At 40.7% G+C, this 27,364-nt stretch overlaps 1 protein-coding gene and 1 pseudogene across 7 annotated transcripts in view; one reads left to right on the top strand and one right to left on the bottom strand.

The window, feature by feature from the left end:
- Positions 1-27,364, top strand: part of AFF1 (AF4/FMR2 family member 1) — a 187,860-nt gene that overhangs the window by 101,104 nt on the left and 59,392 nt on the right. For all 7 annotated transcript variants that reach the window (XR_004000700.1, XM_030564935.1, XM_030564934.1 and 4 more), the window contains one exon: positions 27,292-27,336. Coding sequence is in view for 6 of the 7 variants with exons in the window: in XM_030564935.1 (XP_030420795.1) it covers positions 27,292-27,336 (45 nt within the window). In the remaining variant the exon portion in view is untranslated. The remainder of the gene's footprint in view (positions 1-27,291; positions 27,337-27,364) is intronic.
- On the bottom strand, positions 12,626-13,095 carry LOC115652619 (annotated as a pseudogene).

Below are 27,364 nucleotides of genomic sequence, written 5' to 3'. Positions count from 1 at the left end.
TTCATCCTGAAGAATTGATGTCAGTTCCAGTGAAACAGTGAATTCGCATTTAAAAACAAACAAAAAAAGTCTGGAGCCAAAGCATGCAGGTGTAAATATGTAAACACAAAAAGCTACTTGTTATGTGATTTAGCAGGTGATTCCCGCTGGACCTGACAGTTTTCTCCTCTCTACTTTTCCTCTGGACAGAGCCACAGGTTTTATACACGATGGAAATAAAATAATAACAAAATACCAGAGCAGCCATAAAGTCTTACATGATACATCTTCAACCAGCTTGTTTCGTAGGTTTGAAATCTCTCCGCACGGTCCTTTGGCAGTTTTGACTTGTGCAAAAGGACAGATGTTGCCAATTTCAAATGTACAGGGGAAAGGCAAATATTGCTAAGCAACCATGCACTTGAGAGAGCGTTTTTAGGAGAGGAGCCAAGGGAGTTATGCCTGGGAGCGCTCTCAGCTTCTCATGGCTCAGTGCAAGGGAAGAGATTAAAAGTTCTTTCCTGTCAGGGCTACCACTGCAGCCGCCAGCACAAAAGACACTAACCTATTGACACTGATTAAGGTTGACAAGGGAATGTATGAAAACAGGAAATCTCTCCTGTCATGTAGGAAGGCAGTAAGACATGTTCACAGAGGTAAGTGCACAACACAAACATGATTTGGTGTTAAGCTGCCTCTTCTAGAGCAACTTAAGGTGTTTACTAGGCGGTGGAGGGGAAGACGGGGGTGGGGGGAGAGGAACCAGGGCAGATTGCAGAGTGGGAGGCCTTGGCTGCATTTTTTTTTTCATTTGTCTATAAATAGACAAGTGAAGGACTTGTGGTTTGTTTGAGGTTTTATTTAAAGCGTTTTCATTTTTAAAGGGATTCAAGTGAACTTCTGGAGCTATCAAAGGACAAAAGAGCTCGTAAACAAGACAAGCGTTAATAGCATAGGTATAGCTGTGCCCCTCCCCTTTCCCCTCCCTTGCACACACTTGATAGATCATTGGCAGGTCATGCCTGTTTCTTTTCTTTAATTGTCTTGGATTCCATTGGAGATGTTTCTTAAGAGGTTGAGTATGACAAGGCTTGTAACTGTGTGGGAGAAGGTACGTCTGGTGTCTAAATCCAGCTCCATATTTTCAGGAAAACTGCAAAATGTTTGAATATTGACATTTTTTTCCTTTTGTACATCAAAATCGCACCTTTCCTAGATAACTTTTATTGAACTGTTACCTGCATTCCTGGAACTTCTAGCTGTGGGGGTAGGGTTATTTAAAAAAAAATTAAAAAACTTAATGTATTAAAAGATAAATACTTAACAACTTTTATATTCTTTTTTTTGTGGTAAATGACTGCCCGTTAGCCACATTTCAGGTGACACTGTGGATAAAAGATGCTATAAATACAGTCTATGTAAAGATAGTGCTGCAGGTAATAACTGTTTTGTGGAATTTTTGTTGCTTTTCGTTTGAGATCTTCTGTGATCCTGATTCTGATGCCGGTCTCCATAGTTTAGTGCAAGGCACAGGGAAAACATTGCTACCATAAGCCACTGGAAACATGGTTGTTGCCCTGGGTTTTGGTGAAAGTTGTCTGGATGTTAAGGTGGTGAAGGGGGAAAGACAGGATATGTACTGCTGTTGTAAAATACACATACCATTGAGTTTATTCATGTAGTTTGCCTGTGGGGTTCAAGACTCTGCAAGAGGCCACAGTCAAATGCCACAAGCAGATTTTAAATTAAGACCGTATTGGTGGTAATATTTATAGTGATACCTTGGAATAGGAGAATCTAGTTAGAATTTAGCATGCATCAGCTGATCATTGCAAGGGGTCGGAAAGTAATTTTTCCTCATATATACCCTATTGCATATTTGGCCAGATGCACCATGGGGATTTGTCTTCCTCTGGAGTCTCACATGTTGGCCATTTCAGAGTTGGCCATTTCCCCATGTTTGTTTTTACCCCCTACAGTTCCTCACACCTTCTTGTCAACTGCTGGAAATGGGCCATTTTGATTACCACTACAAAAAGTTTATTTTCTCTCTCCTGCTGGTAATAGCTCACCTTAACTGATCACTCTCCTTAGAGTGTGTATGGTAACACCCATTGTTTCATGGTGTGTGTGTGTGTGTGTGTGTGTGTGTGTGTGTGTGTGTGTGTGTGTGTGTGTGTGTGTGTGTGTGTGTGTAAAACCTTCCTACTGTATTTTCCACTGCATGCAGCAGATGAAGAGGGTTTTAGCCCATGAAAGCTTATGCTCAAATAAATTTGTTAGTCTCTGAGGTGCCACAAGTACTCCTGTTCTTTTTGCGGATACAGACTAACACGGCTGCTACTCTGAAACCTAATGTATTATAGCAAATCCCATGCTTCCCATAGCACTGGGTGAGTCTGTCCTATAGTTTTGACACTTGGACATACCCAGAAATATAATTCTGAAATAATGTGCAGAACATTCACATTCACAATATCACTTCACTCTGTTCACTCATTTATTTTTTAATTTAGTTATGCATCTTATTTTTGTTGGACAAATTAAACAGCATTTTTTATTATTTATTTATTCCATACCTTTTAAATTACACAGCATTACATTTAAGTCACCAGTGAAATTCAAGTACTAGCGGCTCTGGATGTTCTCTTTTGTAACCCTGCTTTCTGACCTTCCCAAAGGAAGCTTTTGACTTGCTCATTTCTATAATAATACCAGATATTTATAAATGACAGTCATGTTTTAGGAACTGGATATTGTAATTTCCATGTTGGAAGGGTTTTCTTCCAGTTACAACCTTTACCCTTTATTTCCAAAAGCAGCAAAGAGTCCTATGACGTTATAGACTAACAGATGTATTGGAGCATGAGCTTTTGTGGGTGAGTACCCACTTTGTCGGATGCATGTCCGACTTTATTTCGAGTGCACCAATATTTTTCATTCATTAGCTTCATTGACAGTGCTTCATATCACTTTGAGACTAGTACAAATCTTTATAACCTTAATTAGGGACTTGGGTGCTCTTTTGCGTGCATACAGGTGTAGCAAGTGCTGCTAAGCATGACCTTGGCAGAACATCATGACATGATTTTTGGTACTGGGAACATATTGCACCCCAAACAAAATGCAGTGGTGAATTTTCTAGTGGTTTAAGAAGTTCAGAGAGGCTAGAGACTTTGAACAAAGTCTTACTAATTCCTTTTCATACAGCGAAACACAAAGAAAACAAACTGGGCACAATAGTACTTAGATGTTTCATGTAATATTTTTTTGCTCTTACTCTTACAATGAGACTCCTTAGCCCCTTCCCGCCCCCTCCCCCCGAGATCTAGGAAAAATCTTACGTTTACTTTGGCTAGTAAGAGAAGGTAGATCAATAATTCTCAGTTTAGGAGCTAATTTTATGTGACTTGCCAGCTGTAATGATTGTAGATAATGATACTCCACCCTGGCATGGAGTGTTATTCGGCAATGCCAATATAATCTCCAGTTTAGGTTTTTTAAAGAGGAATTATTCAGATGTGCATTTCGCTTAATTAGAGGATAAATGTAATTGTCATTGTAGTTCTCACTGATGATGGTCACTATAGCTGATGTTTAAGATATAGCTTCTGTCCACTTCTCATTGTTCATTGCTCATAGCTTGGGCCCTGTGTCTAATGTAATTGTGTAGCTGTCAGTTGTCACATAATTATTTATTTGCTTGCATAATAGTAGTGCCTGTAAGTCCTATCTGAGATCTGGCCTTCATTGTGCTGGATGCTATACACAATATGAAATGGTCACTGCTGCAAAGAGCTTACAATCTAAATAGACAAGACAAAAATGGGAGAAAGGAAGTATTATTGCTGCTGTTGGAGATGGAGAACTGAGGCACAGAGAGATTAAAAGACTTGACCAAGGATCCACAGAAAGTCTTTAGCAGATCTGGGAACAATTCCTGGTTCTGCTGAGTCCCAGACCAGTATCTTAACCACATGACCTTTCTTCCAGTCTGAAGGAAGGATATTACTTCTCTTGGAATTTGCCATTTGTGCTCCAGAATCTAATAGCTTTCGTTTAATATCACTGTGTCTCTAGCCCTCCTGGTTGCAAAGAAAACCTTCAATATGTGAAAGATGGGTAGATAAAGGAAGACTGCTGGAAAAGATTGCTCTGAGAGAAGTGAAAACTGACCTGTTGCTCCCAATGGAGTGTTAGCTCTTGAACATAGTAACATGTTACATGCCAACACTGCTGTGGAATGGCAAATAGTGCGAAAGTATGGAGTGGGAAAAGTAATAATTGTCAGGATATGAAACAAGGAATCCAAATCTCCTTCCTTGGCCTAGGTTTAAAATTGCTTTTGCCCTTCCTTGGAAGTGGAGGAGTTGTAGCCTTTTTCAGATCCTGGAAACCTTAAGTATCTCCTGACTGTCAGAAAACAAAGCAGACTTACTTTCCTGTGTTCCAGATAACCCAACTGTCACCACCCATGTAGCTGCCCAAACTGCTCCTAACTCTTGACAACTTTTACAATGTTGCGAAGTATCAGAGGGGTAGTCGTATTAGTCTGGATCCACAGAAACAACGAGGAGTCTGGTTGGTGGCACCTTAAAGACTAACAGATTTATTTGGGCATAAATTTTCGTGGGTAAAAAAAATCACTTCTTTTGGGTTTTTTACCCACAGAAGTTATGCCCAAATAAATCTGTTAGTCTTTAAGGTGCCACCAGACTCCTCATTGTTTTTACAGCATTGGTAATTGATTCATACGAAAACCTTCAGCACATTGAAAATGGAGGGGTGTTATAATAAAATGAAATTAGTATCACAATGTATATCAAGGAATATTGTGCTGGACTTAGCTAGGGGAAAAGGTTTGTAAGGGTCAGTGCTATTTAATTCAGAAGTCTCTGCTACATCATTTTAGTCAAATGTGTAATGCAGCGAACATTGCACAGCAAACTCGTTTGGTACGACATCTTCTTTGCTTGTTCTCCACTCAGATTTTTATAACATTTTGTTTGCGCAAAACTGGCTCAGCTGTGTTTGCTGTTTACAAATGTGGAAAACCATTTTTCTCCATATTTTCCCATTGAAATTTTTGCTACATAATTCAGAGCTTCAGACTTCTAACTTGGTTTATTTTTAGTAACATTTATTGAGAGAAAAGGGAAAAAATTAAAAATCAGTTCATTATTTCTAGAGGTATGATCACATAAAATTGGCAAAGATGCACATTACATCACCCCTCCACCCCCAGTTGCTTACATTTAGGATGAACTGTGTTGATTTAGCAGTGCTTATTCTTTTCCACAATAACTAAAAAATAAAATTGCTTTTAAACCTCAGGGAAATTAAAGTCCCAGTTCAACAAAGCATTTATGCATGCGTTTAAGTGTTCACTGAAATAAGGACTTAAATGCAAACGCTTGCTTTAATGCAGCTTTGAAGTTTGAGGAAAAAAGCACTGAAAAGTCAAAAAATTCGAAGTTAGGGCTTCCCTTGTCATGCTATTCCGGATATGATATACATATTAAGTATCTCTATTCCTCATTAAATACAAACCTTGATATGTTAGGTGCTTGTTTTAAAATCTGTGTAGTAAAGTACAGAATGTGTGGAATGGGGCTTTAACATTGTGGGGGAAATATTAATGGTTAGAGTTTCCTGACTTTTGAGTGTTTGACTTCTAAACCTGGATGCTGCATTAGTCCTGCTTGGAAATCTTATAGTCACAAACATTTCTTGCGTTAAGATTTTTTTCCTCCATTGCACAAGATACTGGTTTGTTACAGTGTTCCTTGTGGACTGTGTTCTAGCTTACAGTGGTTTATGCAGACTACATACATGTTACAAATAGAAGTAAAGGTAGAGAGTGAGGTGACAGTAGGGGGATACCATGTTGAATCAAATTCATGGCCAACCAGCCTCTTTCTTCCTTTAAAAATATCTGGGTCACTCATTTTGAATATTCAGCTTGTCAGCTCATTATGCTTATATCAAAGGAAAAAAATGCTTAAAGTGATGAGATGTGATGAGTCTTTAAACCATAAATGCTGACTTACTATGTTGACTTCTATTCAAATGAAAGTGAAGGGTGCAACACCTTTGACTTGAATAAATGATTATTTTTACAAAAGAAAAACTCTGAGGTTGAACGTTTACTGAATCTGCCATAACATATCTGGCCTACTCCATTGGGGCTGGGTTCTGCAATACATATCTTCTGTCTGGAAATATTAGAAGGATATAGTCTGTGCTGCATGAATGCTAGAGATCTTCCTCATTTCCTTGCTTACATGGCTTTCCTTACTACAAAGCAGGATTAGTTTCCCCTCCTTTTTTCTGTATGACAGGGTGCTGTTAACTTTAGCAAAAATGACTTATTTATGGAAACAAAATATTAACAAACTGAAGATGAAGTGTATTTATGTTCACGGTCTGTGTTTGGTGTAGGAGCAATAGTCCCTTGTGTGTTTCATAGCCTTCCTTTTATATTTCCTCCGAGTATATATACCCACAGTTTGCAGTCTTTTTTTTTTTTCCTTTCCCAACAGTGGGAAACGTTTATTGCCTGCCATGCAGCAGACCGCTCTGGGATTATCTCTGAAATAAATCCAGTACAGAGACTTCATGTCCTTTCAGACAAAGAATGGATTCATGGCTTATTATATTCATATGACTAGCTTTTTCTGAACCTGGTTCATAAAATGACTTCAAGTTTTCATCTCTCTCTCTAGATTCCTTAAAATGTACAGAATAAATTAGATAAGATATATTTATCTGGAGTGTGGCAATTTCTCGCTCGTGTGTCTGTTATGTGAGCAGTACGTATGAAGAAGACCATCAAATGTCTCTTAAAAACAGTAACATAGAAAACATAAGTGCCATGGATCAGACTCATGGTTCACCTAGTCCAGTATCCTGTCTCCAGCAGAGTACCAGCTGCTTCAGAAAAAGATAGAAGAAACCCTGAAGAAAACAATTGTGGAATAACACATGGAAAAGTTTCTCATTACCTCTCATTAGGTAGAGGTTGTCAAATGTCCTGGTAATCCCACACACTAAACAAGACAACAGTCCTGTACCATAAAAACCACCTTTTGGCCCCATTGCTGGGTTTTAATTATTCAGAGGGCTCTACCAATTTCAGGGTTCATTTTGGTCAATTTCACAGTCATAGATTTTTAAAATTTGTAAATTTCATGATTTCAGATATTTAAATCTGAAATGTCACGGTATTGTAACTAGAGGTCCTGACCCAAAAGATAGTTGCGGGAGCGTTGCAAGGTTATTGTAGTGGAGTCACAGTATTGCCACCCTTATTTCTGCTGTGCTGCCTTTAGAGCTGGGTAGCTGGAGACCAGTGGCTGCTGGCTGGGACCCCAGCTTTGAAGGCAGCGCCAGCAGCAGCACAAAAGTTAAGATGGCACAGTTTTAGCAAAGGAGCAGGAAACAAACCAAAACCCCTCACCATCAAATCAGGATCATTTCTTCTTCTGAGAACTATAGAAAAATAGGAACCTATTGGCCTGTAGCCTTGCTATTATTTGACATCTTTCTTTTACTGCATGATGAAGTTTCAAAAGTACCTAAGTCACATTTTCAAAAGTGATTTGAGTACCTAAGTCCCATTGAAAGTCAATGGCTTGCCTTTCTGTGGAATGTAGGCTCCTAAGCCACTTAGGCACCACTGAAATTTTTACATAAAAGCTATATCCTTAGTGTGTTAACCCTATTTAAATTATATCCCAACTTTGATGCAAGGTTGACTGGTTACAGTGTTCCTAACAATAAATGTTTCAGAATGTTGAGATCCCTGATGGGAATGGTGAAGAACTTTTATAATTTAAAATTTAGACAGATAATTTTAATCATGTTGGAAAACACCAGTTTACAGTTGTGTTTTCTATGGTTTACCATTGTGGTAGTTATACATATTTTGTCTGATTTGGCATGATCAAAAAGATTAAGGTCTCTATTGTGGTTCCTATTCGTAGTGAAGTGCTTTCCTGATGAAGGACCTTAATCTTGGAGCATCAGTGGATAATTCATAAGAAGATAGAGCACAAAATGTCATGATGTTTTGCAAGAGAAAAATGTCTGGAAAGGGAAGGAAATTCAGAAAAACGTCAGTCATTAAAAGTAGTTGTGAGAACGACATGAGATCTTTGGTTGCCAAAAACACCAACTTCCTCTATGATCTGCACAAATGTTAGTGATGCCATTGTAGTCACTGTTTTATGGTTAGTCTCCTTTTTTCTCCACCCACTTGCCCCACCTGAAGAACAGATTGCAATGAAAGAAACATTCAAACTTCTATGTGGGAGGGATGTGGGAAGAGAAAGAGTTACACAGTTTAGCTTTATTATAATACTTGTTTCTGGAGAAATCACATTCCCCAGTCCAGAGGAGGGAAGAGTAATCATATCAGAAACTAAAATAATAGTGGTGTTTGTACTACTTTTGAAGAACGAAGGAAAAAGAGTGCGTTGGTTGTTTAAAATCATAATGTGGGTTTCCACTGCTACCCATGTTTTATGGGCTGTGTTTATGTCAGTGTGTTTGAATATCACTTTCTTTGGTGTTTGATCACTTACTGTTTTAAGTTGCTTTTTAAATATTTTAACCAAATAAAATGCAACATGAGAAACCAGTATTAATCAAAAGCTATAGCTGAGAACTATAAACTCAGAAGTCAGGCAGTGTATCAGTTGCGGTTCCAGCAGCACCTGAAACTTGCTGTGTGTGTTGTGTTGTGCTGTGTTTGTGGTATTATTACATTTACTACAAAACACTGCATCTGTGCAAGAGGGTGGGATATATGATGTGGGAACCATGGGTAAAGTTTTCAGAAGTGCAAGAATCCTTTTTTTCAGAAGTCATGTAACTCAGGAATTTACGTCTTAGTGGGATTTAGACTCCAAAGTGCTTAAGGCCTGGATTTTTCAAGATATTTAGGTGGTGGTCTGTTCCAGTTGCAAGGCCAGAGTGATTTAGGGCTTGTCTTCGCTGCAGAAGTTAGCTGGAGTTACTCTACTCTAGTTACTCCATTCCAGTCAGCTCGAGTTAGGCCTGGTCTACACTAGAAGATTAGGTTGGCATAACTATGTTGCTGAGGGGTGTGAAAAATCCACACCCCTGAGCGGTGTAGTTAAGTCAACCTAAGTCCCTGTGTAGATAGCGCTAGGTTGAATTCTTCCATTGACCTACTTACTGCCTCTTAGGGAGCTGGATTACTTATGCTAATAACAGAATCCGTCCTATCAGCGTAGATAATGTCTACACTGAAACGCTGCCACTGAAGCATTTTAAGCGTAGACAAGCCTTGAGATTGGATTACCGCTTGGTAACCTGTGTTATTTTCATCTGTTGCCTGTGCTGCATCTCCGCAGCATTACTAGCTTTTCCTCCACACAAGCTATAAATCCCACCCACCCACCCAATCCCATACAGAGACGAACAGACGACACACACATCTAGCTTAAAGTTTAAAGCACCAGTTCACTTGAGCTAGAGATTTTGGGCCACAAGAGTTGGGTTAGGAGAAGTACTCAGGTTGTACCTTGAGCTACTGCTGCAGTGAAGACAAGTTCTCTGACAGCTAAGCTCCCATTTTCAGAAGTGACTTTGGCCCTGAAGAGCCTAATTACCTTAACTTTCAATGAGCATTAGGCTCCCAAATGCCTAAGTCACTTCTGAAAATTGGATTTAGCCATTTAGGTCACTTAAGTTTTGCAACCCTGAGCAGAGCAATGCTTAAGTACAGTATGTTTAAAAATCTGGGCCTAAGTCACTTTGAGAACAGAAGTTCTTAAATTGTTGAAAATGTTTACCCTGTAATTCAAATTTTCTGATCTGTGGATTTATATTTGCAATTATACTATTGCACTTATAAAATTTTTTTAGGTAATTTTATGTTATACTTGATTTGTCCAATTAAAATAATACATGGGTGCATTTTGAAGGAGCTATTCATGTTAAAGATCCATATGCTAAATCCTAGTTGGGAGGGACCAAGTGATGTATATAATGTATCAAGCCACAGAATCATTCTTTAGAAATGCATTAAGGTGCAACAGCCCTTATGGCAGGGTCTCCACTTAAATTTTTTGATGATGTAGTAATATCAGCTAGGGATGTGAATTTTTTTTCTTATAATGAGGCTTTTATTCAGGGAACTGGCATAAATTCTGTCAGCAAAAGCACACTTTTGCCTGGTGTAAGCTGCGTCTATAGTAGGAGGGTTTGCTGTATAGCTGCACCTGTATAACAACACTGGCATACTTTTTCTATTGTAGATGAGGCCTGATGTGCTTTGAAGCATTCTCACAGTGGAATGACTGGAATGAGAGAGCCTAGAAGGAAAGCAGAAGTTTCAGTACTGAAACTAGTGGTCTTAGTTTGCTGTTCTCTTGGAAACGGTGTTGGGTCCGACAATGCCTACGTCAAATGAAACGTCGGTCTGTTGTAAAGGGGTAGTGAAGATCCCCATTACCTTTTTCTGAGGAATTTTTTTTAACCTTTTTTTATTCTTCCCAACTTCTGTCCCATTTCCACTGAGGAATGGAAGGCTTCTGATTGTCGGAATCCATAGTCCTTTTAGGTCATGGGGTCTGTTCCGCATGAGATATGGAGTTGAAAAGTTATTTGGGAGCAGCGCTTTTTTTGAGAGGAAGGGGGGAAAGTTAACTTGTCATTGCAAAAAAAAGCATCTTAAACGTGGAAGAGATGACATGGTACACAGCTGAATGTTTTCCACAAAAGCTTATGCCCAAATTAATATGTTACTCTCAAAGGTGCCACAGGGACTCCTCTTTGTTACAGCTGAATAAGGTGGTTCTGCTCTGTGAAATCATGGCTTGAAATCTGTAATCTGTGTCAGGAGCAACACTGACATATTTATAAGAGAAGGGCGGGAACCATTGAGGATTAAGTAGCTAATGTGATTGTACAGTGTTTTTATCATAGAATGCGATATCTAAATAATGGTTGTCATCTGGGTGGTTTTTTTTAATTATTACAAGACTTTTTCGGCTTGATTCTAAGAGAAGGAAACTTCTTCTTTGGGGTGGAAGGTTGGGCATGTGCAGTTAAGGGAGATTTGGATGCCAAGACTTCCTATTAAAACAAAACAAACAATAAAACAAACAAACCAAAAACACCACCCACAGCTTAATTTTTGAAGTAAGAATTCTTGACTGGAATTCTCAGATGTACGATATTTAGTACAAGTTGTCATGCACGTAATTTTCATATTAATCTGTTTTATTTGGATTTCAGTTATAATTGGGTGAAGACCAATTAGAGACATAGGATTCACTTGAATATTAAGCAGCTTTTGTTTTTTAAAAGAATCAGTTTATTTTTAGATTGAGCAAAACAATCCATCTCAGGGCTAGAAAAGCATGTAAAATCTTTAAAGAATGTTTGATTTCCTCTGGGCATTCACGCATAAACACTACAGTGCAACCATTGTTTACTGAACATTTAGATGTAAAATGCTTCAATTGTCGGGGTCATCTCATGTCAGCTTAAGAAAGCAAGAGTAGAAGTCCATGGAAATAGTTTGATTTGCTTTCAAGCCCAAGATGACTGCTGTGGCAGCAGGGAATTGCCGTCTTCTCTTGTGGGAATGGACTGCTGAGTTTACAAGTAGCTCATCTATAAGATTGAATAGGAACAAGATAACTATTAGCATTGTATGGTTGCTAATCAGTGGAATAACATCAAATGAACACTGCACTGTAGTATTTGAGAGCAGAGGAACAGAAGTAAATAGGTTAAGTGGTGCTTATTAAACCTTCCATAGAATAGTTACCATGCTTTTTTATTTTTTAAAAAGTGAAATATTTAGAGAAAATTCTCGTGGACTTTGATGGAGCCGGTCAGGCTCATAGTTTAGGGGCCAAATGTTATTGTTTTGTGTTCATTTTTTAGAAAAATGACTTTTTATAAATGTGTATTTGATGTTTTGTTGGAATTTCAGTGTCATCTTTTAATGGGGAGAAAAAAAGTTGTAACATTTTTCTACAGTGTTGTTACCTCGATGCCTCAGCCTTGTGCTTAGTGCATGTAAACTAGAATGTGAATCACAAAAGTGAAACTAATACTATGTACAGCACCAGCGTGCTCAGAAATCAGGTCAGTCTCTGTGGTGGAGAAATTAATTATCCCCCCCCAGAAAGCATCTTTCCAGTTGTTTACCCCGAAATCACCACTGTGATCTCTGAGCACCTCACAAAGCCTTTAGCAAAGCCTCAGAGTTCTACATATGGTTTCGTTTCCTCTTTCCACAAAGGTAGAGAGTTAATTTTTTTTCAGATTGGTTTTGTTTTGGTTTTGCTTTTTCTGTGCCACCTCCTCTTCTCACTCCCCTCCCCTTACTTCTATTGTATTTTTTTTGTGTTGTGGAAAATCTAAATCAAAGTGAATTTTATGCTTGGCTCTGAAAGTGGTGAGTTAATTCCTGTGTTAATTCCATGCTCTTTCTTGGGCTGCTTCCTGAGAAAATTCAGTCTCCTTTCTTACAAATTTAACTTTGGCTGATGATAGATTTCTGAATTTCCTATAATGAATCAATCCTCTGGTATAAAGGGCCCTGTTGTCAGATAAAGATGTGTGAGTTGTTGGTTTTTTTTTTGTTTGTTTGTTTGTTTTCAGGTGACATCTGCTTTATTGGGTGAAGTGTGCTGTTTAGGAGTTAGCATTGGGGCCCTTCTTCTTGCCAAAGCCTGGCACGATATTGACAAAGCGCCTGTTGTACTGCATGCGTCTCTTGGCACTACCAGTCTTCTTCTTCTTCTCTTGTTTGGCAACCTTGGGAGTCTGGCCTCTCACCTTCCCAGCACGAGCCAGGGAGCCATGGACCGTACCACTCAGCATGCGAGCAGCCACCTCCAGGGTGGTAAACTCGCTGATGCCACATTGCCCAATGACAGATTCATCCTCCAAGAGAGTTCCACTCAAGAGAACCACCTGATCCTCAGGTGCGATGCCTTCCAGGGACTCAATGTGAGCCTTAATGTGATCTACTGTTTCCTGGCCAGACACCTCAAGGGTGTGCAGGTTCTGAGCACGGATGAACAGCTGCATGGTTCCAGCTATGCACGAGCCACTGCCGCCACACAGTGGGAGTTAACCCTAGTAAAACAACATATTTAATCAATTAAAAAAAAAAAAAAAAAGGCCTTCAAATCTTGAGTTACGATTTCCCCGAGCCACTTACTAGGGATGCTGTCAGTTACTGCAGAGTTTGAAGCTTAAGTAAATGGCTTTCTCAAGGGTCAGACTAAATGATCATAACAGTCCTGTCTTACCTCAAAATCAATTAAATCACTTGAGTATTTGTTTGGGGTTAATGCAAAAATCATATAGTTGGAGAATTAAAAAGTAAAACATATCACATGTGCTTAACTTTAAGTAGTTCCATTGAAACCTGGTCCTTGTGAAGTTAATGCAAATGTTCACCTCCTTAAACTAACGCAAGTCTTTCTAAAGTCTGAGCCTGATTTCCTAGGGTCCTGATCCAAAGCTTATAGAACAGGGGTAGGCGATTTTCAGTGGCACACACGCTGCCCGGGTCCTGGCCACCGGTCCGGGAGGCTCTACGTTTTAATTTAATTTTAAATGAAGCTTCTTAAACATTTTGAAACCTTATTTACTTTACATACAACAATAGTTTGGTTATATATTATAGACATATAGAAAGAGACCTTCTGAAAAGGTTAAAATGTATTATTGGCACACGAAACCTTAAATTAGAGTGAATAAATGAAGACTCAGCTTACCACTTCTGCAAGGTTGCCGACTCCTGCTATAGAAAGACTCCCATTGACTTAAATTGGCTTTGGGTCAAATCCTATTTCATTATTTAAAAAAAATCACTTATTTTTGAACATTGTTGAGCCTAGTATTGTTACAAGAAACACAAGATTTCTGTAACTCAAAGAAACTACAGAGGGAAATGTAATTTTCTTTTTTCCACCAGTTTGCTTTTTTTGTGCATTTGACAGATCTTTGTGTTTAATAGGTTACTGTTTCCCCTGTGTAGCAGTCAGTTCTCTAGGGACTGGTGGGAGAGAGGCATTTTAAAAATAAGAAAATATGATTGTAAAACCTCAAGTTTATGATCAGGAGTAAGTGTCATATCTGTATTTAACTCATTTTTAACAATTGACTAGATTTCAAGTTAATGGTGCATGTCCATTTAGATTAAACTCTAATTTGCTCCCAAATCCCCAAGAAACTGCAGTATGTTAGATGGTGTAAGAATGCTTTACACAAGTGTAAGCATTAAAAAATGCTATTCCTTTTCAAATGGTCATTTAAAAATCTCTGCAGGGCACTGTTGGACTGTGCAGTAGTGCTGGTGGGTGCATGGCTTGGATGCGTGCTGAGGACTGAAGCTGCGCAATCTGAACTTTGGTTAATCAAACTGTGTAAGGTGCCCCAGGGTTGTACTGTACTGCTCACTGTGCTGTGGATTCTGCAACCCTGAAGCACTGTGAAGAGGTGCAGCTGGCTTAAAAGCCTGTGTTCCTAGTCTGCGGCCCCTGTAAGAGTGTGATCCTGCACCACTGAGGTCACAGAAAGCTTTGCCATTGACTTCAGCAGAAGTAAGATCAGTTTCTAAAATCAGAGACTGCCTTCACTTCCGCTGCGCTGCTGGGTAGAGAAACCTAGAGTGTAGGCTTTCCAGAGCCGTCTGGCTTCCCCAGCCAGCTGAAACTGTTGATCCAAAATGATTAGTAGTGCCTTAAATAACATATCAAACAGAATAGCTATTTGTGCGTATCAGAAGGGGGAGGTGCTGGTGAAACCTGTGGCAGGAAACAAAAATATGGTTTTATACTCCAGGGGGCTGTTGTGAGTAATCAGTTTCACCAGCACCTCATGCACAGCATGTTTGAGTCATCACCTTCTTTTGTTTTCAGTCTTTTTTTTTTCATTCATTCAGACAATGCAGTAAACCCATGGCCTAGCTGGAAATACAGGAGCAGCAGCAGTGCCTTCGCAGGAGAAGGGAGTAGGTAGAGGAGACGAAAATATGGCCTAGGAGGAATTGTATCGAGGTATTGGAGGACACAGTGGGCAAGTTACCAACCTGGTTAAAGCAGAACCAGGGCACAAACCTATACAACCAGCCATGCCAGCTAACCTGGATTTAAAGCACCACAATCTTTGATCAGTGTTTTGTAGATAGTATCTGGAATAGGCAACACTCAGGTAAGAGCCTGGATTAACTCTGCAGGGAAGATGTACTTTTTATGACAGCTGCTCCTCTCCGGGGCTTACCATTAACTGTTTGCGGACATGCAGGAAAGATAAGGCAAATCAACTAAAGATGTAAAGTCAATGTGTATAAACAAAAGTGCATTAAATCCCTGTGTGGATAATCTCATTCAGTAGTAAAGTTTTTGTTTGCTGTAACATATCCTCTTCAGAGGAGCTACAGCGCTCTAAGGCCACTATACTCCTAAATTAAAGCATCCACCCCAGGGTTTAAACATGCTTTCATTTATGCCATAGACTTCACTCCTTCAGTTGGTTCTCCTTAACATTACTGAGTGTCCCTATATACACAATGCCCTTGGTTTCTGGTGTCTGGCCTAGAGCTTTCCCCAGGGTCCTCTGGGCTTTCATGCAGGATCCTGTCATCAGTAAGGACTGAAGCATGCAGAAGATAAGCTGACAGCAGTGCGTGAACCTTCTGTTCCCCATAGAACTCCTGTCTGATTCTCCAAACTTCAGTGCTCTTCCTCCTTCTCCTCATTCTTTTACTCCCTTTCCCGAGGGCAGTAAAGTCCCTTGCTTTTTTTGATTCATTCGAAAGGATGCTGGTGAACTGTTGCAAATGGTATGGCATTTATGTGACTCCCCTTGGGTCGACAGGCAAGGCTGCTTAGAGTTCAGTAAACAGTCATGTGTAATATTGGGTAAGAACATTTCAGACAAAACCAATGTGAATCTGGGGGCATCTGACATGGTAACATTGTTATTAGTTAGTTTCACTATCTCTTGGTCTTGCTTTGTATTGGTAGCAAATCTGCACTGTTAAGATTAATAATAGGACTTTGCGTAGGAAGAAAATCACCTAGCATTAGACTGATGCTGCTTCATGAATCGTTAAAGGAAAATGTTCTGTGCATAAAACAAATCCTTGGAGAGCAGACCTGGAAGACCTTTTTCCCATGAACTCTTGATTAAAATAATAAATTTCCAGTGCACCAAAACTTCCACTAAGAGAGAGATTGATTTGGATGAAAAAAAAGATCTGTTAAATAAACATATTTTATCTGCAGCAACATTTAAACCTCTTTCAAATATGCCCACAAGGCCCACCCATGTTGACAGTCTGCCAATAGGACAGCGTGTACTTTGGTTATAAATTTACATAAATTATTGTTCCCAGAAATAAATTCACGTGATCTTCATGTTTGCTTTTACATGCATCATCCCTAATGGAAGCATCGAAATTACTTGCTGTTTGAGTTTAAACAGCAAGTAAAAACCTAAAGTAACCTAACCTAAAGTCTTCCCCCTGAAGAGAGAGGGTGGCCATGAGCCATATTTTAGCCCTGTGTGGGCCACAGACATCCATCCATTCAGAAAAAACATCTTAACCTTTTAGAAAGCATATGTTCAGGTTTTATTACTGGTGCCCATCACCATAAGAATGCCCCCCCCCCATTAGAATATAAAATTTGGGCCTAACAAGGTCGTCAATTGTTAGATGTTTTAACAATTTTCTGCCATACATTGCAGAACATTACCACATAGTTAAAAGAGTAACAGAGTTCCTAGAATGGATCTTGTTTTGCCAGTATATTTGTGGATTCAGTTGTGGACTAGTTTCTTTTAAGAACATGCAGAAAAAATACATTCTAGTAATGTTAAGAGGAAACAGTTTAAATCCCCCAATATACAGGTAATAGATTGTAGTTGATGATAGGCTGCCGTGCTGGCCTCAGCTTGCCTTGCTGTATGTAGATAATTTAACTCGTATAATATGCAAGGTCTCCCCCAGCTCTGAAGCCTCTGCTGTAGTAACTAGACACATACTGGTGAACTGAGGACAGTACAGTAGCCTTGAGCTTAATTTTCCTTTGTTTTGTGGTTTTCAGATAGGTCCTGCATGTAAACACAGTTTTGTTGTTGTATTTACAGTTGGGCTTCATAACATTCAAGTGACAAGAGCCAGAACAGTTAGTTAACCTTTTTGGTTTTGTTTTTTTGTTTTTAAAAAAGCACCAATTTATTCAATAGAAAACAGCTGAGATTAATCTGACGTTTTAAAAATAACATTACCTTTTAGTGCATATAGATTACCTGACATCTTAATAGTTCTTTAGTGGCAAAGGTCTTAACTAGTAACTAAATAAAATTAGCAACACAGCCAATGGGATAGAATGCATGGGTTGAAGGCCTAATCTCTAGAGCCTTCTTGTATTCCTTGAACTTTTCAGTATACTCTCTTCACGTTAAAAATCCATCTGAAGTTAAACACAGTATAGTTCTTACTTGTCGTATTCTTAGTTCTTACATTGATGTATTTTCTTTTTAGAAGATATACACATACACATCCAAATGTCCTTTTGATTGAAAAATGTTAGAATACTTGCTCAAATATCAAATTTATTAAAAAAAAATGTTCAAAGCTGCAACGACTCAAGCCCATATTCAGCTCTACCCTGTACGATCAATATAGAGAAACTGGCTGTCTGTTCTGTACAGGATATCGCAGAGGAAATTCTAAAGAGAATGTGACAGTAGTAGGCGTTCAGATAAGCAGTGGACTGGAAAGGAGTGATGCAGGAATGAACAGAAAGGTCCGTAACACCTTAATGCTTCCATGAAGGCAGTTCACTTCCATTCCAGTTAACATCTGCCTCCAGATCTCCTTTCATGATCTCTGCACAATCTGTATGCTATTACTGCTGCCAACTTTAAAAGTGCTCATTTGCTTCATCAACGACACCCTGTGACTGGTGAAGTAATGTATGACCAGTTTTGTCTTGACAGCAACTGCTCTAAACTTCTGTATATATTGCACATCTTGCAAGGGATCCAGTTAAAAGATGTATAGATGTGGGGGGAGGGGGAGGAAAGGAACCTCTTAATGTATGTGAAGCATATGACTTTTTTTTAATTCATTGTAGCAAATATCTTTTTTTTTAGGATGGAGGAGGACAATGTGTATGTCGCATTCTGTGTCATATCTCACAAAAGTGTAGAAATGTCCCAGTTGTGTGTCTGTTAGTGATTTTAATAGTAAGAGATCTTCTAGCTATGAAAAAAATAATTAGTATTGGAAATTAACCTTAAGATGAATACCTCATAATTTGGCACCAATTATGTATTAGCCATTTCGCCTTCTGAATATTTTTCATTTTATTAGTTTAATTCCACATTGAGTATTAAGTATCAGAGGGGTAGCCATGTTAGTCTGGATCTGTAAAAGCAGCAAAGAATCCTGTGGCACCTTATAGACTAACAGATGTTTTGGAGCATGAGCTTTCGTGGGTGAATACCCACTTCGTCAGATGCAACATCTGACGAAGTGGGTATTCACCCACGAAAGCTCATGCTCCAAAACGTCTGTTAGTCTATAAGGTGCCACAGGATTCTTTGCTGCTTTTACAGATTGAGTATTGTAATACTTTTTTTCCGACTTCTCGCAATATGTGTTCAGTCTTTCTAAAATATATTTTGTATCTCCTGGCAACGTATGTGGTGTTTTCTTTTTTCCTGTTTTATGCCTACATCTCTTTAGTGGAAAGAATTAAAATATAACAGTATTCTACGACAGTGGTCCAGTACAGTTCACAATAGTGTAATTGTAGTGTTTGGGATTATAATCATAGAATATTGTGGTCCTTTCTATTAAATAAGAAATGTAACATTTAAATGTACACCAGAGGGGTTTTGTATTAAGAATTCCACAACCTCTCAAAATCAGGCCTCTTTTTTTTTTTTTTTTTTTTTAAAAGGACCTTAAATATGGATTGAGGTGCCCAACTTTAGGTTCCCAAGGTTGGAAAATTTTGGCTGCATTTTGTTAGTTTAAAAAGTAACCGTTTTAAAAGCTCTTGGAATGCTGAGTGAATGTGAGAGAATGGGACCTCAGGCATCTCTTCCATTTGTTGAACAGCATGACAGACTTTGGGTTATCATGCTGTTAAGCTTTCTCTCTCCCCTACCAGCCTCCAAAGCAGCAGCACTATTCCTGTTGCTATGACCTTCTTGCTGTGGTAGGTCAACACAAAAGAGTCTCCTCATGCCAGCTGAACTGACATTGTATCTTCCTCTTCATTACTCCTTCTGTTGATTACTGAACCGTTATGGTTGCCAGATGAACTTTTGATCAGCTACAGTGCGTCATTTGTGCACCAGATAGCACTGTGCCATAGCTGACTGCCAGTGCCTTGATCCTTCTCATTCGGGCCTCCTCACAACCTCCTTCAAAATGTCCAGCAGGGTTGTGCAAAGTGTGAGACACCAGCAACCTTTGTGGTCTTTAAGGCACATGGACTTGGTCACCAAGTTGAATCCAGTGTTCGCCCCATAGTCGCTATCCTCTGTCATGTAGGTCTGTGCAGAATTTATTTTAACATGCTTTCTTAAATTAGGGACGCCCTCTCTCCCCCAACACATACACCTGCCCTGGATTGGTGAAGTCTCTTTAGAGGAAGACTATTAAACATCTGTCTTCTGCTTCTCTGTTTGTCTATGATGGTTTTTTAACTGTACATTTGGGGAAATGCTTGAAGATATATTGGGCTTGATCATGCAAACCACTGAACATTGTTTCTGATCCAGTAAAGCATTTAAGCTTTTTTAAGTGTGTGAGTAGTACTATTGATTTCCATTACTTATGTGTTCAAGTACATTGGATTAAGCCCATCAATAGCATTATTTTGTTTGGCTTTTAACATGCAAAGCCAAATCCTTTCTGGTATTTGTTGTTTCTCTCTGCTAGTGAAGAGAGAAACACTGTCCTAAAAGCACCCACAACCACCCACAAATTACCAATAGAGGACTGAATAAAGGAACTGCTATACAGGAGCATTTTATTAGTCCATGTAGTCCAGCATTCAGGTTCTGCCACTAGCCAACACCTTGTGCTTTAGAGGAAAGTAAAATGCCCATACTGTACCTGGACAGTGGTACAATAATTAATTTTTTCTTGCTCCTACCCCTATAGATTAACTTGTGCCCCCATGAATCATGAGAACTATTAGTCCTTGTAATAGTATTCTAGTTACTATAACTACAGATATCACTTTCATAGATACACATTTTTAAATCTTATGATGTGAGTCTGTAGTACCTTTCCTCCTGCTCCCCCAGCTTCATGGAAAATGCATATTGTCACGTTGTCTGGAGTGGCTTACAACTGACTGTGGTAACCTCAGGGCAAACTGTCAGAAAACAGGGCAGATACCCCAAACTGGTGGTTTGTTCTGTAATTAGGTTTCACCTAGCCAGTACCAGATGTGAATTCCTGGATCACTATACCAGTCTTACCATACAGTCACATACAGTCCCCTTAGGTCGGGATTTCTTAAACAGGGTCGCCGCTTGTGTAGGGAAAGCCCATGGCAGGCTGGACCTGTGTATTTACCTGCCTCATCTGCAAGTCTGGCTGATCGCAGCTGCCACTGGCCGCGGATTGCTGCTCCGTGGCCAGTAAGTCCCTCGGCCCGCACCGCTTCTAGCAGCTCCCATTGGCCCATTCGCCAGTGGGAGCCGCGATCAGCTGGACCTGCGGACGGAACACACCGTCCCGTCCCACCAGGGGCTTTCCTTACACAAGCGGCGACCCCAGTTAGAGAAACCCTGCCTTAGATGCTTCATTCTGTCTTTTCACTCAAACAAACTGGACTTCGTGATAAATGATCCCTTGCACCAAAGATCACATCACATTTAGGTTGCTTCCAGTCCAAGAGATCAGTTACTTACCCAGATCAGTTGACACTCTAGATCTTACACCAAAGACAACATTGGTAGCCAATTCTATGGTAAACTAACTAAAGGTTTATTAGGTAAGAAAAGGAAAGGAAAGTTGTTATTGAGAGGTAAAAGCAGGTAAAATATATGTACAGGTGAGTCACAGTCTGTAGTTCCTAATGGTAGCAGAGTCGTAGTAATCTGCCAGTTTCCCTAAAGTTTCTCAGGGATACCCAGAATAACTCTGGGGAAATCCTCGTCAGCTTGAGCTGACAACTTGGTCTGCCAGCATCACACACACATACTTGCTCGATGCTTTTAAATATACTTCACCAGTAGGCACCATGTCTATGGTTTTGTGCATGTAACTAAGGGGTGTGTGAAGGGTGGGGGTGGCAATATGGTTCTCCAAGGAGTCTGCATCATTCCCTAATTGAAATTTAGTATGAGCATGTCATGAAAAAATCCTAGTTGGAGCGTGTACAAATGGCAGTGTCAGCCAGAAAATATGCATGGTGTTAAATCTGGTTTTACTTGGAGAGTAAAGTTTTACAGTGTTCTCTCTAAAGTCTGTAAAACTGCTCACAGGGATGGAAAACAACGTCATATTTAATGTTCTGAAAGCACAATTCTTCAACAGAGCTGCTTGATGACTGGGGGGCGGGGTTTTTTTTTTTTTTTGGTCTTCAGGGTTTGGGGTTTTTTTTAACGCTCCTCTTCTTTGGACAACAATTATTTTTTCCCTTTCCCCCAACTCTGTACAGAACTGGCAAGGAAAGTGCTTGCTTCTGGGTGGTAATGGTGGTTTAATGTTAGGAAACATGTTGAAACAAAACAGAGATTTACATTCTTCATTCTGAGTAATATTCTCTCTACCTACATAAAGCCCAGAAATTCAAGTTCTGTATGTGTGGGGCGTGAAAAGGTTAGGGAGGGGAACTCATGGGGGTTCAGATACCACAGTGATGGGCACAGTAGAACAACCTGAAAAATGAAACACATGCATGCACCCCTCGCCCCAACCCATGGCCAGGGTGCAGGGCAGCCTTGAGAGCCTCTTGACATTGCAATTCCAGTACTTCTGGGCTGAAATAGCATGTGTAGCCCCTCTGTGCTGGTTGTATAGGACACCAGGATCCCTGGGTTCTTAGAAGTGCAGATCCACGCCCTGTCTTGGGCCCACAAATTCATCTTCTATTCAGACTCTGTCTAGGCTGATTAGGGGAGACCAGTTCTGCAGGATGTAGGAGGTTTTAAGACACTCCCACATGGTTGTTTAGCTAGCTGACCCCTTACATCCCACAGAGGATCAGCATGAAAGTGATGCAGAAATCCTGGTGCTGGCCCACCGCACCAGGGGAGAATTTGGTTCTCAAAACCAAATTGTGGCTCTATCTTTGGGTTTTTTTGGGCACTGAAAATAAATGCCAAATTTTACTTGGGACAGTTTGTAACTGAACCCTGTAAAGTAAACATTTTGATGTCTGTCTGATGCAGATGGTGGCAGTCTATTCATTGGCAACAATTCCCTTTACCACTTGCCCCTTTTATTGGTGGTAACATGTCCTTCAGTTTTTTCTATCACAAGGCAACGTATCAGAGTACAAATATTAACCTAAATTTTCTCAAGAACACAGGTTTGACTTTTCTCTTTACAGAAATGGGGGTGGGGAGAGGGGAGATTCTCCTGCAGGGGCATATAATTCCTCATTAGTGTGGCTATTTTACATTTGAATTTATCTATTAGCATAAGAGTAAAAGCAGATTGATATCCCTAGAATTGCTTGTACTCTTATGGTAATGGCTATAGATTCAAATGTGAAATATCTTAGAAGCCACAAGTAATATCCCTTCACAATAAAAGTATAGTAGAGGAAACACAGTGCTGTGCTGTCACTGCCCAGTGCTGAAGTGTTTTTTTCTGGTGCTGTTGGTGATTCAGCTGCATGTTCTTTACTGTACCAGGAGAAGGTATCTCCTATCTCATGCTAGCATGTGAGTACTCTGTACAGTCAGCTGGCAGTCATGAACGTACAGAATTGCACTGAATCCTCCTGATGATTTCACAGTAAGGAGTTACAGTATAGAAAGCTGAACCAGGCTCAAAAACCCAAAGTTTGCAGGCCTCCCTGAGTTAATCAAGGGGTGTGAACTCACAGACAGGGTGAAAAAAGAACTGACCATTGTTGGTTCCCTCCTGTCTCATGTTAACAGTATTTCACTTTTGCCACCAATTAACCCCTTAAAACAGATCCTATACAGAAAAGCCAACTTGATTTTCAGTTACTATATTGTAAAAGCCAAGGGACTTCGATACTTGAATCAGGGTGAGGACCTAATTCCTTGTCTGTCCACTATTTCAACAATCATTTGAATCCCTTATGTGACTGGTCCTCTCAGGTGCCGCAGGCTATACAACAGCATTTCTCAAACTGTGGGTTGGGACCCCAAAGTGGGTCATGACCCTATTTTAATGTGGTCACCAGTTCTGACTTAGACATGCTGGTGTCCAGGGCTGGAGTCCGAGTCCCACCACCCAGGGCCAAAGCCAGAGGGCTCAGGCTTCAGTCCCCCCTCTTGGGGTCGTGTAATAATTTTTTGTTGTCAGAAGGGGGTTGTGGTGCAATGAAACTTGAGAACCCCTGCTGTATCTGAATATTTTCAGAAGTGCCTTTTTGTCAGTGAGACTGTTGGACTTCATTGTGACGACATGCATGTTTTTACAGCTTGTGGGGCGTTGTCCAGTCGTGACACTGGGAACTAAGGGCTTGTCCTCACTTAAAATGCTACAGCGGTGGTGCCACTGCTTTGATGCTGCAGCGAAGATGCTACCTGTGCTGGCAGGAGGGGTTCTCCCATCCACATAGGTACTCCACCTCCCCGAGAGGCAGTAGGTATGTTTTCGGGAGAAGCTGTCCTGTCGACATAGCACTGTCTACACAGGGAGTTAGGTGAGTGTAACTGCGTCGCTCAAGGGTATGGATTTTCTGCGCCCCTGAGCCGTGTAGTTATAGCGACCTAGGTTGCTAGAGTAGACCAAGCCTAGTTAGACTGTTGGACTACAGAGTTACAACTGCTGACATTAAAAAGAAGGGAAGAGCTCCTTTGTGCAATATGAGCTGTGATGTGTTTAAATCTCCACCACAGTAATGCAAGAGTTCTTTGCTGCTTTTTTGAACGAACACACACACCACACACGCAGTCAGGCTACGTATCGGCGGGTAGCAATCGATTTCTCATCTAGACGCGATATATCGATCCCCAAACGAGCTCCTATCGATCCCGGAACTCCTCCAACCCTAACGGCGGTAGCGGAGTCGACATGGGGAGCCGCGGACATCGATCCCGCGCTGTGAGGACAATAGGTAATTTGATCTAAAATACTTCAACTTCAGCTATGTTATTCACGTAGCTGAAGTTGCATATCTTAGATCGATTTCCCACCGTAGTGTAGACCAGCCCTCACTCACTCAGATCTCAGTGGTGTCTCATCTGTGTAACTCATTTGACCCAGAGGAGTGACTTCTGGTGTATACTGGTGTCAGAAAGATCACAATCAAACTTGTGGCGTTTGTTTTGCAGAGAAAAAGTAAAATCTCCAGTACGTGAGGGCAGACATATTGCGAGCTTTACAGGGTTGAGGAGGAAATAGTCTGTTGTTTAGCATGCTAGGGAAAGGAGTGTGTCTGCTCTTGCCCCTTCCATATGTGAACAGTGTGACACATGGAGAACGTCTGGGGCTGGTTAGAGTGACTTACCAGTGACAGCACTGAGGAAGGACCCCTCGTTGGCTAGCTTTGCTGCTTTTATTGCAAGTGACTGTGGAGGTCAGGAAGAAGCTGTCTTTCGGGTCAAGCGCTGCAGTTTTCTAACTTCATTTAGTTAATGCTCGAGAATCCTTCTCCCTAGCCCCCTCCCTTCCATAAATACACTCACAGCCAGATGTTTTGGTTTGATCCCTACGCTCTCAATGAAGGGTGAAAACTTGGTTTTAACCCCAAGTTGGTGATTGCAGCTGCTCAACAAATGGAGCTTATTAATTTCCTGATTTCATTTTTATTGTTCTTTTTTTTTTTTTTTTTTTTGGCTAAGGCTGATGTTAGGCAGGTATGAGGCAGTATGTATAAGAGATGCCTTTTGCTACTAGGATAGAAAACAGTAAATGAGAAACATACACATAAATAAGGCAAGCTTGTTCTCTCTGGCCAGACATCAGGTGGATACTTTGAAGCAGTGCTCTGTCCTGTCAGTTGACATTTTTCACAGTCTTTGCTATCTTGGTGCTAGAATGAGAGGGCTTCCTATTCATTTTTTTTCACTGAGCATCCCTGTGTGCTGTGGACCATAACTGTGTCACTATGCATCCGCTGACTGAGTTGGTATGTACTGTATCTTCTGCATTCGTGTGCTTGAGAGGTATGTGGCATTGTCTTCCTTTCATCTCCCTGGTTGTATCCACATTTAGGGCAGATCTGCACTTAAAACGCAACACCAGTGCAGTGGCACCACTTTGGCGCTTCAGTGAAGACATTACTACACAGACGGGACAGCTTCTCCCATCAGCGTAGTTAATCCACCTCAGCGAGAAGCGGTAGCTATATCGAGGGGAAAAGCTCTCCCATCAACATAGCGCGTCTACGCTGGGAGTTAGGTTGGTATAACTGCGTTGCTTAGGGGGTTGGATTTTTCAGACCCTGAGAAATATAGTTACAGGAGAGTCGCATCTTATGTGGGGGCTAGGTTCTGAAGTCAGCGCGTAAGGAGAAAATCGCTTATAGTCAAACGCTCATTGAGAGGAATGGAGGACAGAATTGCCCGCACTACAAGTACAGTATTTAATTTGTTATTTTTCTCTTTTTTGTTTCTTTTGCCGAGTGCGTATAGTTAAAAACCCGTAAGTTAAATGCACCTATGATGCAACTCCACTGTATACGGATGTAAGTTTATAATATAGACCTGGCCTGAGTGTTGTGGATACTGCTAGGTGGTTTTGTTACTTGCTGTGCTCTATATATATTTAACGGGATATTTAAAACAAACTAATTTCTGTGCCCAAGCCATAATGTCTGCTCTGTGCTCTATAATTAGCAAATGTCAGTAACTCTGCCCCAGATCTCCATTCGCACCTGAGGTCAGTCCAAGAAACACAGCAACACAGGGAGCCTGAGGCTCTGTCCTCCTGCTGTAATCCTGTTCCCCACTTCCTTGGAGTGGCAGGAGGCATTCTCCCCTCCCTGAGGTGTGAAGAGGCAACAACGTGGGGCCTTCCTTCTCTCAGAAGTAGCAGGAGTCCCCCACACCTCCAGAGAGGCAGGGGGACCCATGTTACTTACCTCAGCTGCTGGGGCCTGGCTCCTTGGATGGGCCAGGCCCACTGTACTCTCCTCCTGCCATACACAGGGTCCTCTACTGGAGTGGTTTTGAGAGGACCCATCAGAGCAGTGGAACTTGGAGTTAACACACCATGAGGTGCATGGGGCTGCCCATCCCCCTCTCCCCACAGAGCTGCTGTTTCAGGCTGTCTGCAGACTGAGGCAGACACTACATCAGTTACACTTGAGTAATATTGTCACACTTTTCAGAAACTGTCTTTAAATGAAAGCTCAGAGTCTGATGTAATCACATGATTCAAGGATCTGGGGCTTTAGGCGTTGACCTGTATTGTCTGTACATTAACCCAGCCCTGTCTCTGCTTCTCAGTCCGGTGTTGCTGCTAGCAATTTTCTAATGCTACCTGGCAGGTCTGGGTGCACTTGATTTGGTAAAGGTAACGAAGCAATCATGAAGCTGCGGGGAGAGGGACACCCTGTTGGTCAAACAAGTCAAGTGCGTCCAATTACTGAGCTTGGTTTTCCTCTCTGTATATAGTTTATCACAAAAAAAAAAAAAAAAAAAGCTAATGCAAAGCTAACGCACCGAAGTGAAGACATGAACATTAGCCGGAAACACAGCAGTACCTGGAGTGAGGTTGAATGAGAGCATGATAGGATGTTTCCTTCCCCTCTCCTTATCTACACCAGTGATTCATGGCAATTCTCTGTCCAGGAGGGCTAAACTGCATTCCTTCATGGCTGTGATAGAGCAGCTCCCAGTCATCCAACAGATGCTGCTGTTTATGGATAGAAGCCTCACCTTTCTTTGCACCACGCTGATCCTCATTCCCTTCAGCAAGGAGCTGGAAGCCCCAGCTTTGTAAGAACACTCTTAGTAATAACCTCTATTTTGGGGGCACATCTTTAGTTTCATCCATGTTTTATTTACTAGATTCCACAAAATTTATAGTATCTGATCAGTAAATGCCTTTGCTCCTCTTTGGTTTCAGACAAAGTGTTCATGTGAATTAATGGAAGTCTCTCTCTCTCTCTCATATTTTAGCAAACCTTCCCCAATGAAGTCCATTGCGTTGAAGAAATTTTGAAGGTGAGTGCACCACTGCAACTCTCCAGTT

The sequence above is a fragment of the Gopherus evgoodei genome, chromosome 5, assembly GCF_007399415.2.
Source record: "Gopherus evgoodei ecotype Sinaloan lineage chromosome 5, rGopEvg1_v1.p, whole genome shotgun sequence".
Lineage (NCBI taxonomy): Eukaryota > Metazoa > Chordata > Testudines > Testudinidae > Gopherus > Gopherus evgoodei.
Note: the sequence above shows the minus strand (reverse complement) of the source record. Positions and strands in the feature narration are given on the sequence as shown.